This window comes from Geotrypetes seraphini, chromosome 1 (genome assembly GCF_902459505.1).
Source record: "Geotrypetes seraphini chromosome 1, aGeoSer1.1, whole genome shotgun sequence".
NCBI classification, from domain to species: domain Eukaryota; kingdom Metazoa; phylum Chordata; class Amphibia; order Gymnophiona; family Dermophiidae; genus Geotrypetes; species Geotrypetes seraphini.
Genome location: NC_047084.1, coordinates 74,116,965 through 74,135,858, shown reverse-complemented (window position 1 = coordinate 74,135,858; position 18,894 = coordinate 74,116,965). Strand labels below are relative to the sequence as shown.

Below are 18,894 nucleotides of genomic sequence, written 5' to 3'. Positions count from 1 at the left end.
CAGTTGGACAAGGTGCGTTTGGAAACTGGGTGACCTAACCGGTTTGGGTCGAAGGACAAAAACAGTTGTGGGACTTTCCGGTGTGACTGAGTGCGTTGGAGGTAAAAGGCCAACGCCCTCTTGCAGTCAAGAGTGTGGAGCGCCACTTCTCCGGGGTGAGAGTGGGGCTTGGGAAAAAACACAGGCAAGACAATGGACTGATTGAGATGAAAATCAGACACTACTTTAGGTAAGAACTTTGGATGGGTGCGGAGTACCACCTTGTCGTGATGGAATACCGTGAAGGGTGGGTCCGCTACCAGAGCTTGTAACTCACTAACCCGCCGGGCGGAAGTGAGCGCGAGCAGGAAAATCACCTTCCAAGTGAGGAATTTTGGATGGCATTTGTCTAGGGGCTCAAATGGAGGTTTCATTAGTTGAGCCAGAACCACGTTAAGGTCCCAAACCACCGGGGGGGGGTTTGAGAGGAGGGTGGACGTTCAGAAGACCCTTCATGAAGCGAGAGACAAAGGGATGGAGCGAGAGGGCTTTCCCTTCCAGGGGCTGATGAAAGGCCGCAATCGCACTGAGGTGTACGCGAATGGAGTTGGTCTTTAGGCCGGAATGAGATAATTGAAGTAAATAGTCAAGGACCAGAGGGACGGGGACCGACACTGGGTCCTGGCTGTGGAAGGAGCACCAGGTTGAGAATCTGGTCCACTTTTGGGAGTAGCAGGTTCTCGTCGAGGTCTTTCTAGAGGCCTCCAATATCTCCTTGACTGATTGAGACACGGGGAGAGCAGTCAGGGGGAGAGAAACCAAGCAATCAGATGAAGAGATTGAAGATTGGGATGTAACAGCGAACCCTGACCCTGTGATAGTAGAGAGGGAAACAGAGGCAGAGGCAGTGGATCTCTGACACTGAGTTGAAGTAGAAGGGAAAATCACGGCTGGCGTGGCCAGCGAGGGGCAATCAGGATCAGGGTGGCTTGTACTGTTTTCAGGTGGACAAGCGTCCGCAGTATCAGAGGAAACGGCGGGAACGCGTACAGGAACCTTCCCTCCCAGTCGAGGAGGAAGGCGTCGGCCTCGAGCCGGTCCGGGGAGTACATCCGGGAGCAGAAGAGACGATGCCTCGGAGACGATGCCAGGGTTCGGGGTACCGATCGATGTCAAATCGGTGACCTCGACCCGGACTCCCTCGGAGAATACCTGCAACCTCGGGTCGGGGTCCCGGTCCGAGAGGGAGTTCGGAGGATGCGCGGGTTGGAGAGTGATAACTCAGCCACCCTTAGTGGTCTCGTACGAGGTGTAGGAGAATGGCCTCGTAGAGTTGGTGAACCTCGGGCCCTCTTGGAGGTACGGCGGTTCGAGGTTTCTGTCGTTTTAGCACTACGTTTTGCCCCGCGGCGGTCTGCGGAGGGAGAGCGTCTCGGGCGCCTCGGCGAGGAGTCCGAGGAGGATGGGATGCGGCGAAGCTTGCACACTTTTTCCCGAGGTTGCTCGATGCGAGGCTCAGGCTGGTCTGGCACCTGCGGGGTCGAGGTCGAGGCCGATTGTAACTGGGCCATTGCAGCGGACAGCTCCGACGAGATCATCGCTCGGAGTAGGTCCTGGAAGACGGGCACGGACAGCATCGAAGGCATGTCCACTGCCTCGGTGCACTCCACCGGGGGCGACCTCGTATCAGAGTATTCCCGTGTGGTGGAGGCACGGCCCGAAGGCTTGGAGGGCTTAGCCGAGGCTGTAAGCATGGGGCTTCCGCCATGCATCGACGGTGTCCCCGAGGCTGGCTTCTTCGATGTTACGGAACCTGAAGAAGGAAGAGGGGACTTACCCGGGGCCGAGGCTTTCTGCTGTCCCGAGGGCTTCGGATTCGGGTCTCGGGGCGATGCCGAGGTATTCGGGGCCAAGGTCAAGGCCGGGGCTGAGGCCGGGGCCGACCTCGAGGCCGAGGTAGAGGGTTGGTCCGGAGCAAAAAGGTCCGCCATGCGGGCTTTTCTTCGACGGAGGGCCCGGTTCTGGAAAGTAGCGCACTGGGGGCAGGAGTCGGTTGGATGAGCCGCCCCCAGGCAGAGGATGCACCGGCGATGCGGGTCTGTGATGGAAAGAAGCCGCTCACACCGGGTGCACTTTTTAAAGCCGGTCAAAGGCCGGGACATAAGAACATAAGAACATAAGAACATAAGCAGTGCCTCTGCCGGGTCAGACCATAGGTCCATCCTGCCCAGCAGTCCGCTCCCGCGGCGGCCCAAACAGATCACAACCTGTCTGAATCATCGGAAGGGGCTCCCCTGCCACCTTGGCCTCCCAATTTGGTCCTGCCTTCCCATCGAAGTCCCAGCCCTCCGGTCCTGCACATGCACGACCTGGTTGGTTTATACTCATTACCTGACAAACTTTCTATACTTTTGTTACATCCCAGCTCCTCCCTCAGTATCCCATGATCCCTTTATCCCTCAGGAATCCGTCCAATCCCTGTTTGAATCCTTGGACCGTACCCTGCCTGATCACTTCCTCCGGTAGCACATTCCAAGTGTCCACGACCCTCTGGGTGAAAAAGAACTTCCTTGCATTTGTTCTTAACCTATCTCCCACATAGAATCGAAAGTAGCCGCGGCTCGAGTAGCCACGCGGCCACGGGGACCCGGAAGCCTCCGGGTCGTCAAAAACGAAGCAGGAATCAAGTTGAAAAGTAAAGAATTCGCGCACAGTGACTTAATCGAGAAAAAGCAAGAAAAAATTGCGGTGCTAGAAGGCAGTTGGGGCAGAGCCTGAAAAACATGACTTCTAGGCTCAGCGGAAAATTTTGAACTGGAGACCACGAGGGGAGGCACCCCCTAGTGGAGCAGGAAGGCACGCATGCGTGGAGCAGCAGAGCAAACTTAAATCTTCAATCAAGTTTGCTTGAAAATGCTTCCGCATCGGGGCTCCGTAGATGACGTCACCCACATGTGAGAATATCATGCCTGCTTGTCCTGGGATAATAAAAACTCTGAAAGCTATTTAGCAGACCGCATTAAGGACGTCCAAAGCCCGCCTAACTTCCGTCCACAGAACTCATGTCTATTTGAAGCCCAAACCACATTGAAAAGTATACCTGCTTTTCATTCGCCTACAATTTCGACATTATATGGACGCACTAAGGCAGCCAAATCTATGTAAATGAGTGAAGAGACGTCCACATCGAAGCCTCTCCCACGCCATGCCTATATAGTTAGGAGCAGTTTTTCCCAAAGAGCACCCTTAGAATTGTGGAAGTGTTTCAGAACTCGAATCCACATCCTTAGGGTGCCCATCTGCCAATTATCGCTTAAGACCCTTAAATTGCTCATTAACCACTTAGTTTGAACGCCTAGTTCTGCCTAACTTTAGGCGTCCTGTATAGAATTTGACCCTAAAAGCACAGGTACAAGGAGTGGGCATCCCTTCTGCCATTTGTTTGGGAGGTGGAGTGGGGCTGGTGGCAGGAGGGAGTGGGCATCCCTCCTGCCATATTTTTAAGCACGAGATGGGTGTTCGGCGGGCCACGGGCGGTGTTTGGTGGGCAGGGGGGGAGGCGGAACCAGATGGCAGGAGGGACCGGGCATCCCTACTGCCATAAGAGTTCAGTGGGCAGTTGACAGGAGCCTGCTTCTCCTGTCACTACTGTCAGGGCTCTGTCCCAACTCAATTGCTCACTGCAAATCATTTGCATGCAAAAAAGATAATGAATCAATTGTTGTTTCAAAACCAGAGAATCGGCCAACAGTGATTGAATTGCTATCTTTAGTGAATCTGGGTCTAAGAAAATATCTATTTGAGCATCCCTTTGGCATTATCAGGCATGTGGAAACAGTTTAACACTAAAAAGGGACAGCCTTGATAAGGCCTTCTCTCTAAACTGTGGGTTAAGGAAACTCCCAAAGGTCACTGTGAGGCCTGAGATTTTAAAAGAGCTTCAGAGGTATCTGAGTGAGGAAAATGCTGACTGTTCAACAATTTCAGGACTACTCCTTATACATGGCCTGAGAAGGGTGCTAAGATAAAAGCCATATGTTGTCCCACATAGCACCTATGAAGAAACACTTTAAGTTATCAGACTACAAAACCTTCTTACATATGTGCAGCATCCCTTAAGTAGAACTTTTTGGCCTCAATGATAAACATGGTATGTTTATTTTAGGAAACACACCTCACCATGACCACGATGGTAGCCACATTACATTGTGTGAATGCTTTGCAGCATCAGGAATAGAGAAGTTGGTAATGCAAAGTACAAGCAAATATGGGAGGAAATCCTGTTCCAGTCTGCCATACACTTGAAGCGAAGTTTCACCTTTCAGTAGGATATTGATCCTAAGTACAAAGCAAAAAAACAACGAGATAGCTCAGCACGAAAGTGAAGACTATGTGTTGCCCAGGCCTGAATTCAAAAGAATGTATAACAAGACTTGAAGACTGCAATCTCCAGTCAATCAGAAAGCTTGAGCTATTCTACCAAGATAACTGGTCAACAATGGCTCTGTCCCAAAGTACAAAGTTGGTAGATCCTTATCCTAAGAAGCAAAGATGTATCATACTGAATATGATCAAGATATAAACCATTAAGAACACACATGTAATATTATCCATACTGGGTCAGACCAATAGTCTATTCTAGCACAATATCCTGTTTCTACAGAGGCCAATCCAGGTCACAAGTATCTAACAGAAACCCAAATAGTAGCAACATTCCATACTACTGATCCCATTGCAAGCAGTGGCTTCCTCCATATCTGTCTCAATAGCAGACTATGGACTTTTTCTCCAGTAACTTATTCAAACTTATTTTAAACAAAGCTATGCTAACCAATGTGACCACATCCTCCGACAAAAAGTTCAGAGCTTAACTACTCTCTGAGTGAAAAAAAATATTTCCTCCTATTTGTTTTAAAGATATTTCCATGTAACTTAATTGTGAGAGTGTGGCACAGTGGGTAAAGCTACAGCCTCAGCACCCTTAGGTTGTGGGTTCAAACCTACACTGCTCTTTGTGACCCTGGGCAAGTCACTTAATTTCCTCATTGTCTCAGGTACATTAGATAGATTGGACAGGGAAAAATGCTCGAGTACCTGAATTCATGTAAACCATTCTGAGCTCCCCTGGGAGATCCGGTATAGAAAACTGAATAAATAAACAGTAGATTCCAAAAAGTACCACATATACTCGAATATAAACAGATTTGGGGGCAAAAAAAAAGGCCTAAAAATAGGGGTCTTGGTTTATATCCAAGTCATCAGTTCTGTGCCCCCCCCCTCACCTACCCGCAGACTCATTGCATCCCTCATGTGTCCTGCCTGGTCGACTGTGAACCACCCCGCCTTCCGGAGCCCTCTACACCTGGTGGTCTAGCAGTGAAGCGGGACAGGAGCGATCATCCTACTGCATACAAAGCTATGATCAAAAATGGGTGCCACAACTTTCTACAGTCTCACGAGGTTGCTATGGGAACACGCAGCAGACATTTCTGATTGCGGCTCTGCACAGGGCAGGAGCATAGGCACATCACTCCTGCCCCACTTCACCGCTGTACCATCAGGGCTTTAAAAGGTAAGGTGTAGGATTCAGAGTTGGCCTGGACAGAATACAGAAGGATCACTCTTGTCCTAACTCACCACTGGACCACCAAGATTTAATACAGGCCTATGAGAGGCCTGAAGTGGACATCAGGGGCTGGATGCAGAGCAGGGCATTTAAATATAAACCCTCAGTTTACATTGAGGCAACATTTTTCCTCTTTTCTGGGGGAAAAAAAAAGAGTTACCTCGGTTTATATTCAGATAGGTTTCTATTCAAGTATATACGGTAGATCAGTTTTTAAAGCCATAGGCTGCTATTGCTTCAGAAGGGGCTTTCACAAAATATTTAAAGGATGTAAAGACATAAGAATAAAAAGGTCAAAGTATTAAATCCCAATAAATATTCAAAAAGTAACCAACATGTCTTCTATGTATTTCTATCATTATTTTTTCATAGTGAAAGTATAGTATATAGGATATTGTACAAAACTGTCAAAAACTACACTCCCTGCAGAGACCTACTTTTTGGTATTAGCTATAAGGATAAAAATTGAAGAACATGTTTAAAACTTGCTCTTCCACTATAAAAAAAAAAAAAAAAAGGCCCACAAACTAAATTAAAAAAAACCCCTACAAACACAGATGGAAAAAAGTATAACATAAGGACTTCTTTTTCTTAACTAGTCCCTTTCTCATGTCTCCTTTATTTTTAGTTCCTGTATTTAATGCAGGTTAAAGTTTGGGTGGAGTCCACCCCTCAGTGATAGTGAAAACAAAAATGTTGATACTGAGAAGACAAATTTCACTTTGGTACAATAAAAAAGACAGAGCAGCAGTGATTCAGAACACCAGTTGGAGTCCCTCTGCACTTAACCAGTTCAGGAACAGGAAAGGCTGAGCCATTGCTTCATCCGGCAGGTTTGTTCTGGTCACTCATCAGTTTCCAGAGATATTAAAAGTTTCTCCATACACAAAATTCAAAGCCTATCTTATTATTACACTACATTATACTAATCACTGTACAAAGAAAATTCTGCTCCCCAAAAATAGCCCTTCAGAGAAATGTTTGGTGTATTTAAGATGACCGAGATGTGCTGAGAACCGTCATCAGGTAGAAAGACCACAAACAGGGTCAAACCCCGAGCTTGACCCTGTTTGTGGTCTTTCTACCTGGCAATGGTTCTCAGCACATCTCAGTCATCAAGAGATTAGTGAAAGTACAGTGGTGCCTTTTGTTGTTTGAATACTTTGGTTATTTTACTTTTGTCTCATCCATTCTTTTTGAGATTTTTCCCAGTAATTTGCTTTGGTGTATTAAACAGGCTTGCTACTGTTTGGAGCAGGTGTTCCCAGACCCAGAATGCTCTCAGATTACCTAGCAGTGCTAAAAGAGTCAGTGTGGGTGCACAAATAATAATAATAATAATAACTTTAAGCATTTTAAAGCCCAATAAGTCCACTCCAGAAGCTCAATTCCTCATTTGGTGTCCTGATCTTAAAAGTAAAACAGAAGAAAACTGTGACCCCCCCCCCTCCATGAAAACTAGTCATAGCATATTTAGGCCAATAAAAATATATTGCTTTTTTTGTTTGATAGCCTGATATGCTGCTATACTATTTTATCCAAGTTGGATCTTGAAACGCCCATCAAGCTATTTTAGCAGCTAGTCATAAGTAGTGTGGATTTTAAAAATATTAAAAGAGCAGAATTATTGCTAGCATAAGTCCTTCAGACTCTGATCGGTTTCTTTATGGGTAAGCATTTGTCTACTAGTGCCGACTCCTTACACGAGAACTTTGTGTCCTGTCCTAGTTATTGTTTTAACAGTGTCTCTTACAAATGATTTGAACTCCAGTCGGCTGAATTCAGGCTTGTTCCTCAACACAAGCAAATTGCAAGTAATCCTTATTTTCACTCTCGTGGGCCAGACTCGGGACAATTATTATTTTTATTTTTTACAAGTATTACTCTTACGAGAGTGCCCCACAGTCCCATTCTCCTTTATCATGCCGTTTCTGTTTGCATGCTTGGAACGACATTTTAAACACGTCCAGCCCGGGAATCTAAAACTTTGGACATGTCTAACTAGAAGTCACACGCCTGGTTTATCTTCAGAGCCGTTCAAACATCCATCATCTTGCCGAACAGTGCTCTCGTGACAGAAGCAGACAGAGCACAAAGCCCCCCACCTTCCCTTCAATGGCTCCGCAAGCGGTACACGAAAGCCTGGAATGCCACCTCGCCATTCCTCTTCCACCACGCCCTGGCCGACAGGTTCAACGTAAGCAGAGGACCAAACTAAGAGTAAGAGTCCTGCCCCTCCCCCTCACAGAAACAGCAGTTCGGGACTCCACCTAGCAACCAGTGACGGAACTCACCTCCGGAGCCAGATAGGAGACAAAGGAGGGCTTCGTGGGCTTAGCGACGCCGGCAGCTCCCAGTCCCAACATCGCGCTACTCACGGGCGGCCGCTCCCGAGCTCCGCGTCCCCCGGCGTCGCCTTTCTCTCACCAGGTGCCAGACACCTCTCCGCCTCCACTCCAACTCCGAGTTTGCCCCGCCCGCCTCGCACTCATTGGCGCGCCCGCTCGCGCTGCCATTCAGATAACTTTATTGGCATGACAATTTTACATGTGCTTCCAAAGCAGTACAACAATAAAATAAACCATTAAAAAAAGTAGCAATAACCATAAAAAATACGCAAGAGAAAGGTTAAGTACATTTCCTTCCCCACCCCTTTTCCCCTATTTGTTTAAAGGCCGTTGCCCGGGGAAGCATTTAAGAAGAGGTCGCTGCTGTGTTTTGTTTTGCTTTGCTTTGGGGTTTTCTCGTAGTTCCATCCTTCCAACCAACGATTGACCTTGTTCAGGCCGTTGTCCTGATTGGCTGAGCCGTAGTTCCTTATTACTTTTTAAGGCTATGGTAAAAGACGGAAGAGAGGAGGATGGATGGTCAATGTTTCCTGCACAAGAGAAGCGGTTTTGGGTGGTTCTTGGTTTAAAAATTAAGGCTCAGACAGTGTGCAAAGGATAGGACAGTCCATGGACTCAAACGAATCCTAAACTGTAATTCAAGTTTTCGTACTACATTTCTCTTGCTTTAAATTGAAGAAAGGTGAAAAATACGGAGGTTATTTAAATCTGGCCAACAGCGGGTTGAGTAAGAAAGTCGATAAAGTTGTTTTTTTAATATAAATGTTATACTACAAAAGATTCAAAACCATAAAGAGAACAATAAACATATATAATCTTGTATATAATAAAGTATCAAAGATTAAATAAAAAAAACATTGTTCCTGAGTTATGAGAGTTATTGTCTAAATTATTATTTAAAATAAGAAAATGGAAGTCTTCAAAGAGTCATGAGGTTATCTTCATAATTTTTTTGTATAGTAAAAACAAATTACAGCACCTGTACAATAAGTGGGAATTATCATTCCAGTTATTAACAATTTTAAAGTTATAGAAATAAATCAAAAAGGGCTTTGGCTTCTGAGAGATGTGTAGTAAGAGAGAATGACTTTAAAGATATGTGTCCAGGACAAAGAGAGTCCTCAAATTTAACAATAGCTTGAATTTTAGACCATATGTCAGTCCAAAAAAATTTAGAGGGGCATAATCAAAAGATATGCCTAAGTCCAATTTGAATGTAGGGCACGAGTCACCTAAAGTCAGCAGCAGCAAAATGTCCATTCTCAAAAAATACATTCAAAGGTTGTTTGTTTTTTTCCAGAAAATCGTCTATCTGTACGTCCAGACATTTCATCATCCAGGTCACCACTACATCTATCTTTATACCACATTCTCAACCAAAAATTCATCCAAGTCCCAAACACCCACAACCAGAACTTCTGGATGTGGGAGGGGCCAGCATTGTGATGGACTGGCCACCCAGACATGACAACTGTTGTGAACTTCACAAAAAGGATGCCACATAAACATCTCACCAGAACTCCCTTATAGATTATGGTGAGCCCCCCCACTATACCCACCTGTCTACAAACCCAATAGTCCTTAAGGCTGAAGGTGCCACCTATATGGCAATACAGTAGGGTTTGGGGGGGGGGACTCACATTTTCCACCATGAATGTAGTAGCTAGAGTGTCTTATCAGCCTACTTAAGACTCCTCTTTGCAGCTCTACTAAGCTTTCCTAAGCCAGGTGCAGATGTTCCAGAGGCAGGTATGTACATTTATATTCTGAATTTTGTGGGGGTGTGAGGGGGGGGAGTGTGTGGGGGTCTTTACTTTGTCCCTGAAGTGGTTATCTGGTCACTTTGGATACCTTTTGGGCACTTATACCTGTCTTTAAATCATCTAACTCACAATGTATAAGTTTTGTCTAGGCCAGGGGTGTCAAACTTGGCCCGCAGGGTAATTAAATTTGGGCCGTGATTTGGCCCGATATTTCTTCCCTGCCTTCATCCCGGCTTCCCAGTCTCATCTTCAAAGCAGCCTGCCGAGGATCATTGGTTGGCTGTAGCAATCCTAGCAAGCTGCCGTAGCCTCAGCAACGCATTCCCTCTGCCGCGGTCCCATATATCAGAGGAGAAGCAAGACCGCAGCAGAGGGAACGTGCTGCGGAGGCCGAGACAGCCTGCTAGGATCGCTACAACTGACTGGCGATCCTCGGCAGGCTGGTTAGAAGATAAGACCGGGAAGCCCAGATGGAGGGAGAGAAGGAACGGTAGGCCAAATCTCAAAGGTGAGACTGGGAAGAAGGGGAAAAACATTCAGGTTTTCGGGGGGAGGGGGGGACGGCGGCAGGCCCTGGTGTAGTTCGGGGAGGGAGGAAAGGAGGGGTCCAAAGATGTGCATATGCAGGACTGAGGGGTGAGGTGGGGGGGAGGGGAAGAAATAATGGGTCTAAAACAGAGGAGAGGGAGAGAGATGGTGAACAATGGGATGGAGGGAGGGAAGGAACAGAAAGGAAGGAGAGAAGTTGGATACAAGGGATGGTGTGGGGGTGGGGGAGATAGAGATACAGGATAGGAGGGTAGTTGGGAAGAGAAAGGGAGAGATGGTGGACCCTGGGGTGGTTGGGAAGGAGGGAGAGATGCTGGATGAAAGGGTAATTGAAAAAAGGAGAGATAGTGGATTTGCGGATGGTGGGGTCCATCGCTGAAGCTGCGGGGATGGAAAGATACCAGACCTCCGGGGGAGGGAAGGGAAATGGAAGGGAAAGACAGAGATAGATGGTTAACATGGAGAAAGAAGAAAACAACAAATGGGCAGGAGACCCTGGCAAGTGAGTTATCAGAAGACAACCAGAGCCTGGGACGAACATGATTAGAATAAAGACCAGACAACAAAAGGTAGAAAAAATAATTTTATTTTCTGATTTGTGATTACAATATGTCAGATTTGAAATGTGTATCCTGCAAGAGCTGGTGTTAGCAAGTATGAACTAGGACCTAAAAGAGAGAGGAAAAGTCTTTATTAAGATGCGCATTTAGCGTGTGCTAAATCGGTTAGTGTACCTTAATAAAAGGACCCCTAAGTATCTTAATAAAAAATTTGGCATGCGACTTAGCCTATCTTTTAGATTTTGGCCCCTTATGTGATTGAGTTTCACACCCCTGGTCTAGACACTCTTGTCAAACATTTGATTATCGCTGCAGGACAACTAAGTCTAGGTCAACCCACATTCCACCCTAACCACTCCTCCAAAGACACTCCTTTCAGGTTAGGGCGCACAGTAGGATTCAGAGGACTAAAATGTCCCTGAATACGTTCAAAAAGCCATTTCAATTATCGGCACTTGGACGACCTGTCTTTTAGATTGTCCAACTTTGGTAGGTTTTTAGACTTATTTAAGTTTCGATTATTAGCCCCTTAGTGTTTTCCTCTAATGGAAGTAAATTGCTCACAGACTGCTGTTTTCAATGGCTAATCTATCAATTGTTGTGTCAGTCCTTGTACACATGGGATTATACAATACCCTACTGTTAATACTCCAGCTACCACAATCAATGAAGTGAATATATTTACCAAGAGACAAGATGGCGCCAGGATGGTAGTTGGAGAAAGAAACGCCGTCCGTGTTTGCCTTATTCTGACTTACTCCCATCTGGGACTAGTTTTGTTCATCCGTTTAATGTTCGTTCATCTCCATCCTGAAACCGATGATCAAGACTGGAATTTTGTTTAGTTTCATCGTCGCCGACCGTTGGTTCTAGCGAAGGGAAGCTCTGAGCAGTCAGCTCCCTTCCCGCACCATTTCCAGTGGCCCCGCCCATCTGCAACCCTCTTGCCCAGCAACCTTCGCTACTCACACCGCTCTACCGCCACTGTACCCTACAATTCTCGCAGCTCCGCAGAGGAATCCCGGCGAAGTTGCTCTAGCAGCCGAACAAAAAGCAGTGAACTACAACACGTGCCTACTGGCTGCGGCAGATCACCTAACAGGGTCGGAAAGCGGGTAAGTCGTCCGGGGGGGTCCCTGTTTATTACATCCCAAAGACCCAGGCAGGTAAAAAAAAAGAGCGAAACTGCAAGCCTGGAAGGAGCTGTGCCACAAGCCAACGGACCAGTCGATTGGGCCTTGCAGCTACTGTTGCTGCCACTGCTCGAGCGCACGGCTGAACACCTCAGAGCCAAGCTTACCCTCCTCAGCTTGCCGACTTTGGTTCTCCCATTCCAGCCTGCACTCGTAGTACGAGACAACCTATGGTGCACTTAACTTTAAAACTGTTGCTACTGAATCGGATTCAGTGTTACCTGATTTACTGCTAATTTAACTATTAATTTAATTGTTAACTTAACTATGGCTATCAAATCTGACTTAGGGATATCTGATTTACTGCTATTTAACTAATTTAACTGTTAATTTAACTGTTGTTATTGAATCTGATCTAGTGCTATCTGATTCACTGCTAATTAATTATTCTAGAAACTGGAAGCAAAAGAAACACCAAATAGCCATTAGGACAAGAAGGAGTCAGTTTAATCTGCAAGCATGCATCTCCTACTGATTCTACTAATCTATTTAATATGCGATAACATTAAGGATGTTAAGTCACTCTATCCACAGCTACACTCAGCCCATTATCCTGATCTACCCATCAGGCTTATAATTAACTAACAGGAAGAAAGAGCAAACCATATCAAGGTAATCTCGAGCAACGGAAGACATCAACGTACCTCAAAAAATAAAAGGATAAGGGAAGTAAAACCTATCAGAACCACTACATCCACCAAACCTATCACATCTACTTCCATTCCCTGTGCATATCTTAACACCAGATCTGTTAGGAACAAAACATTTTAAATTAAAGATTGGATCATCAACAAGCAAATAGCCTGTCTTTTCCTAACGGAAACGTGGCTACTGTCTGAAGATGACCCAATAATAAATGATCTTCTACCAGATAATCTTAAAATTCACATGCTAAATCGTGATGGAATAAGAGAGGGAGGATTAGCAATTGTCACTAAGGAAGGATTTGTAGTTGAATTATTGGATTCCAAAACGACCAATCAATTAGAAATATTAGCCTGTAAAATTAGCAATAAGGAACTAGAAGATTCCCTTTCTTGTATATTATTCTATGTTCCACCAAAAAGCTGGCCAAAAGCTAGAGAGGACTTCTGCAAATTTGTCCTACATAACTCAATCACTTCATCACATAATCTAATTGCAGGAGACATAAACTTACATCTAGATGAAATAGACAATCCAGAAGCGAAAGACTTTAAAAACTATCTTTCTTTACTCAATTACAATCTCCCTTCACCCACTCAAACACATGAAAAGGCCATCATTTAGATGTGATAGCGATCATAAACCCTTCCATCTCTCTTTCGGACAGTACTTTGTGTCATGATATCTGGTCTGACCATTTCACTTATTACAATCTAATCTGGACTCAGCTAAAATCTAAGACACACCCACGGACAAAAAGAGAACACCTCACAAGGGGCCTTATCCCAGGACAAGCAGGCAGCATATTCTCACATGTGGGTGACGTCATCTACGGAGCCCCGGCGCGGACAGCTTTTCAAGCAAACTTGATTGAAGTTTCAAGTTTGCTACACTGCACCACGCATGTGCATGCCTTCTCGCCCACTAGAGGGCGCATCCCACCTCGTGGTCCTCAGTTCAGTTTTTTCCGCGGAGCCAGAAGCCCTGTGGAATTTGAGCTCTGCTATTTTTGCCTTCTGTCGCCGCGTCCGGTGTTTTTTCTTCGGTCGTGGTACTTGCTTTCTTTTTCTTTTAAGTTTTCTACGTCTTTGACTCAAAAAAAAAAAAAAAAAGTTTTTCTGTCGGCTCCGGGGGCTCCCGTGAGCCGCGACCCGGCCTCCTTGTCGGTCAGTTCGGTTTTCATGTCCCGTCCCTTGACAGGTTTCAAAAAGTGCACCCGGTGTGAGAGGTTGCTATCCATCACTGACCCCCACCGGTGGTGCTTGCTCTGCCTTGGACCCGAGCATCCGACTGACTCCTGCGATCGGTGCTCCACTTTTCAGGCCAGAGCGCTCCGTCGACGCCGCACCAGGATGGCGGAGCTTTTTGCAGTTGACTCCGCGCCCGGGAAGGCCTCGACGTCGGCCTCGGCTTCGGCCCCGGCCTTGACCTCGGCCTCGGTGCCCTCGGCTTCACCGCGTCCCTCGACCTCGACGCCGACGCCTGCGACCAAACCTGCCTCGGGTAAGTCCTCTTTTCCATCCCCGACTCCAGGGTCATCCAAGAAGCCATCCTCGAGCTCCTCTGCGGCGGGTGGGTCGTCCTCGGCCCCGCCCAGGACTTCGGCCACTAATGCCCCGAGGGAATACTCGAGACCGAGGTCGCCCTCCAGGGAGCATCCCCCGGCCTCGGACCTGCCTACCATGGTCGGGATCCCGGTGTTCCAGGACCTGCTCTGAGCATTGATTTCCTCGGAGCTGTCTGGCGCCCTCGAACAACTGCAGCGGGCTGCGACCTCGACTGCTTTGACCTCGGGGGCGCCGGCCTCGGCGACCTCGGTCTCGACTCCCTCGGTCTCGGATACCGGGGCACCACCGACCTCGGCCTCGACCTTGCCCTCGCCCTCGGCCACCCCGCCTGAGAGCAGCGTTCGGCCCCGGGACAAGGTCCGCAGAGTGAGACGGATTTCCTCCTCCTCCTCCTCGAGGTCCTCCCGGGGTTCCTCGCCCTCGGGCCGGCCTCGGGCGAGGCGTCGCCCGAGGAAGCCTAAGCGGTCGCGAGGCTCTCCTCGGCGACGTGGTCGCTCCTCGCCGCTCGGGGGCGAAGCCTTGCGGGTCTCGGAGCTTCGCCTCGATAACCCGAGGCTTCTCCATTCCCCTGCGAGAGGGGATTCTTGCGACTCCTCGCCGAGGAAAAGGGGGCGTGCCTCGGTCCCTCGGACGCCTGGGACTTCTCCCAGGGGTTCTTCGAGGCGGAGACGTTCCCCGACCCCCTCGAGACCATTGGATCTGGCCTCATGGGGCTCGGGGTCCGGTAGGGAACCACGCTATTCTCACGAGGCTTCCCCCTTCTGTTCGGCAGAGAGGTCGAGAACTCCCTCGCCGCCTGCCAGACCGTCCTCCTTCTCCAGCTTTGTGCAGGACATGGCGCGTGCCTTGGGTCTGGACCTCATGGCTGGATCTCAATATACTAAAGAGTTCCTCGAGGAGCAGGACCTTCCCACTCCACCAAGGGAATCCCCTCGGCTGCCCTTGAATAAGGTCTTTCATCAGACCTTACTTAAGAACCTGGCTTCACCTCTTACAGTCACTGCGGTCCCGTCCAAGATGGAGTCCAAATATAGGACGATTCCACCCAAGGGGTTTGAGAAGGCGCAACTCTCCCACCAGTCCTTACTGGTCGAGTCTGCGCTCAAAAAGACGCAACCCTCCCGAGTTTCTGCGGCGGTCCCGCCCGGCAGGGAGGGTCGGACCCTGGACAAGTTTGGTCGTCGCCTCTATGCGAATTCCTTCATGGCAACCAGGGTTTTAAATTATGCCTTTACCTTTTCATCCTATCTGCGTGGCATGGTAAAGGATCTGCCCCAATATCGCGAATCCTTGCCGGACTCCCGCAAGGAAGGGTTTGACAGGTTTATGTCCAACCTGTCTTGATTGCGCCTGTACCTTTTTCATGCGGTGTACGATACGTTTGAGCTGGTATCGAAGGTGTCGGCTTTTGCGGTAGCGATGCGCCGGTTGGCGTGGCTACACACCCTCGATATGGACCCAAACCTGCAAGAACGCCTTGCGGACTTACCTTGCGTGGGGTCCGAATTGTTTGATGAATCCCTGGAGGCGGCGACCAAACGGCTCTCGGAACAGGAGCGCTCGTTGGCCTCCTTGGTCCGACCGAAACCCCGAGCCATGCCGCAGAAACCCTTCCGGCCTCCCCCGAGGCGGTACCCTCAAAAGTCTACCCCGGCTTTTTCTAGGCCACCGCCTCGGCGCCCCCCTCGACAGCGCAGAGGGGGACAAACCAAAACTCCAGCGCAGGGTCCTGCCAAGCCGGCGCCGTCCTTTTGACGGGCTAGGCGGATGGGGCCGGCCCCCCTCCGCGATCACGCAGGACCCCCTTCCCATAGGGGGTTGACTCCGGTCCTTTTACACGGCTTGGACCGAGATAACATCCGACGCTTGGGTGCTCCGGACCGTCTCCGAGGGCTATTCTCTCAATTTTTGCTCTGCGCCGCCGGAACAGTCTCCGGGGGCTTGCCCTTACAATCGGACCCAGCTCCCCATCCTCATGGCCGAGGCCAGGGCCTTGTTGAAGCTTTGGGCGGTGGAACCTGTACCCCCCGACCAGCGGGGACGGGGGTTACTTTTTGGTCCCAAAAAAGACCGGGGACTTGCGTCCCATTCTAGACCTCAGGAAGCTCAACAAGTTCCTGGTCCGGGAGAAGTTCCGGATGTTGTCACTTCCGATCTTGTATCCTCTCTTGGAGGAAGGGGACTGGATGTGCTCCCTGGACCTGAAGGAAACGTACACCCATGTTCCGGTGCATCCCGCCTTCCGCAAATTCTTACGGTTCCAGGTGGGCGAGCTACACCTGCAGTATAGGGTCCTCCCCTTCGGCCTGGCTTCGTCCCCTCGAGTCTTCACGAAGTGTATGGTGGTAGTCGCTGCAGCCCTGAGGTCTCGGGGGCTTCAGGTCTTCCCTTACTTGATTGGCTTATCAAGACCCCGACCAGGGAGGGGGTTATCTCAGCGACCCTACAGTCTATCGCCTTCCTTCAGCGACTAGGGTTCGAAGTGAATTTTCCCAAGTCCCAGTTGTGCCCGGCCCAATCACTTCAGTTCATAGGCGCAGTGCTGGACACTGTTCGCCTCCGTTCATTCCTCCCTCCTCCTCGTTTGGAGGCTTTGGTTCGGTTGGGCCGTCTGATCTCTCAGCTTCCTGTGGTGTCGGCTCAGCGCATGATGATGCTTCTGGGCCACATGGCATCTACGGTCCACGTCACTCCATTCGCCAGACTGCACCTGAGAATTCCTCAATGGACTCTGGCCTCTCAGTGGCGCCAGGAGTGCGATCCTGTCTCTTGTCGCATAACAGTGACTCCTTCTTTGAGACGTTCGCTCCGTTGGTGGACCGACTCTTCGAATCTTTCCGGAGGTTTGCTCTTTCTCGTCCCTCCTCATCGCAAAGTTCTGACCACGGACTCCTCCGAGTACGCGTGGGGGGCCCACCTGGACGGTCTGCGGACCCAGGGACTGTGGTCTGCGGAGGATCGCCGCTGTCACATCAATGTGTTGGAGCTTCGTGCCATTTTTCTGGCGGCTCGAGCGTTCTGCCACCTACTCCGAGATCAAGTAGTCCTAGTGCGAACGTACAACCAGGTGGCCATGTATTATGTGAACAAGCAAGGTGGGACAGGCTCTTGGTCCCTTTGCCGGGAAGCTCTGCGCCTTTGGGAATGGCGATCTCCCAAAACATCTTCCTACAGGCGGTCTATATCCAGGGAGAACAGAACTGCTTGGCAGACAAACTCAGTCGGCTTCTCCAGCCGCACGAGTGGTCACTCAACTCCAGAGTCCTACGCGAGGTCTTCGACCGCTGGGGGACTCCGCAGGTGGATCTGTTTGCCTCCCCGGAGACTCGCAAACTACCCCTGTATTATTCTCGGATGTACTCCCTGGACCGTCTGGAAGCCGATGCCTTTCTTCTCGACTGGGGAGGGAGGTTCCTTTACGCGTTTCCTTCTTTTCCCCTGATCTTGAGGACGTTGGTTCGTCTCAAATCATCCAGAGCCACTATGATTCTCATTGCGCCTCGGTGGCCTCGTCAACACTGGTTCTCCCTGCTTCTTCAACTCAGTGTCAGGGAGCCTCTGCTTCTACCTGTGTTTCGCTCTCTGCTATCTCAGAGTCGGGGTTCGCTGTTGCATCCCAATCTTCAGTCCTTACACCTGACCGCTTGGTTCCTTTCCCCTTGACTTCGGTCCAGGTTTCTCAGTCGGTGAGGGAAGTTTTGGAAGCCTCGCACAAGGTCTCGACCAGGCTTTGTTATTCCCAGAAATGAACCAGGTTTTCCTCTCTGTTAAATCCTAGCTCACGTTTGCGGTCTAACACCAGCTCTGGCAGGATACACGTTTCAAATCTGACATATTGTAATCACAAATCAGAAAATATAATTATTTTTTCTACCTTTTGTTGTCTGGTCATTATTCAAATCTTGGTCCCAGGCTCTGGTTGTATTCTGATAACTTGCTTGCCAGGGTCTCCTTTTTTCTTCTTTCTCCATGCTAACCGTCCATCTTCCTTCTCTGTCATAGAAACATAGAAACTGACGGCAGAAAAGGGCCACGGCCCATCCAGTCTGCCCACTCTAACGACCCCCCCTTTACCTACCTCTATGAAGAGATCCTATGTGCCGATCCCATTTTTTCTTAAAATCTGGCACGCTGCTGGCCTCAACTACCTGCAGTGGAAGATCATTCCAGTGATCAATCACTCTTTCGGTGAAGAAATATTTTACATTACATTAGGGATTTCTATTCCGCCTGTGCCTTGCGGTTCTAGGCGGATTACAATAAAGATGATATCTGTGCATTTCCAGTAGAATTACATTACAGGAGAAGAGTAGATTACAAGTAACAGTGAAGAGTTACAATACATTCAATATCGCAGCAGATGTAACATAGCCACGGATTACAATAAAGAAGATATCTGGGCATTTCCAGTAGAATTACATTACAGGAGAAGTGTTAATTACAGGTAATAGTGAAGAATTACAGTACATTCAATATCACAGGAGATGTTACATAGCAACTGAGTCAATTTACAACTGGTAGAGAATAAGAATTACAATATATTCTAGATTACAAAAGATGTTACATGAGCTGAGTCAAGTTTCTTCGGATGGAGAGTAGCATCATATGCCTATAAGTGGAGGTGTATTTATTGTTTTGATGATTGCATGATGTTGGTTAATTA

The 18,894-nt window shown here is 48.6% G+C and overlaps 1 protein-coding gene across 3 annotated transcripts in view; it reads right to left on the bottom strand.

Moving 5' to 3' along the window:
* The window catches only part of MTMR12 (myotubularin related protein 12), a 320,826-nt gene extending 312,489 nt beyond the window's left edge, over positions 1–8,337 (bottom strand). The window contains exon 1 of one of the 3 annotated variants that reach the window (XM_033933370.1): positions 7,900–8,337. In XM_033933370.1, the coding sequence (XP_033789261.1) occupies positions 7,900–7,971 (72 nt within the window). In that variant the 5' untranslated portion in view covers positions 7,972–8,337. The remainder of the gene's footprint in view (positions 1–7,899) is intronic. The other 2 variants (XM_033933361.1, XM_033933379.1) reach the window with 2 other exon arrangements.
* Positions 8,338–18,894: the final 10,557 nt, after the last annotated feature.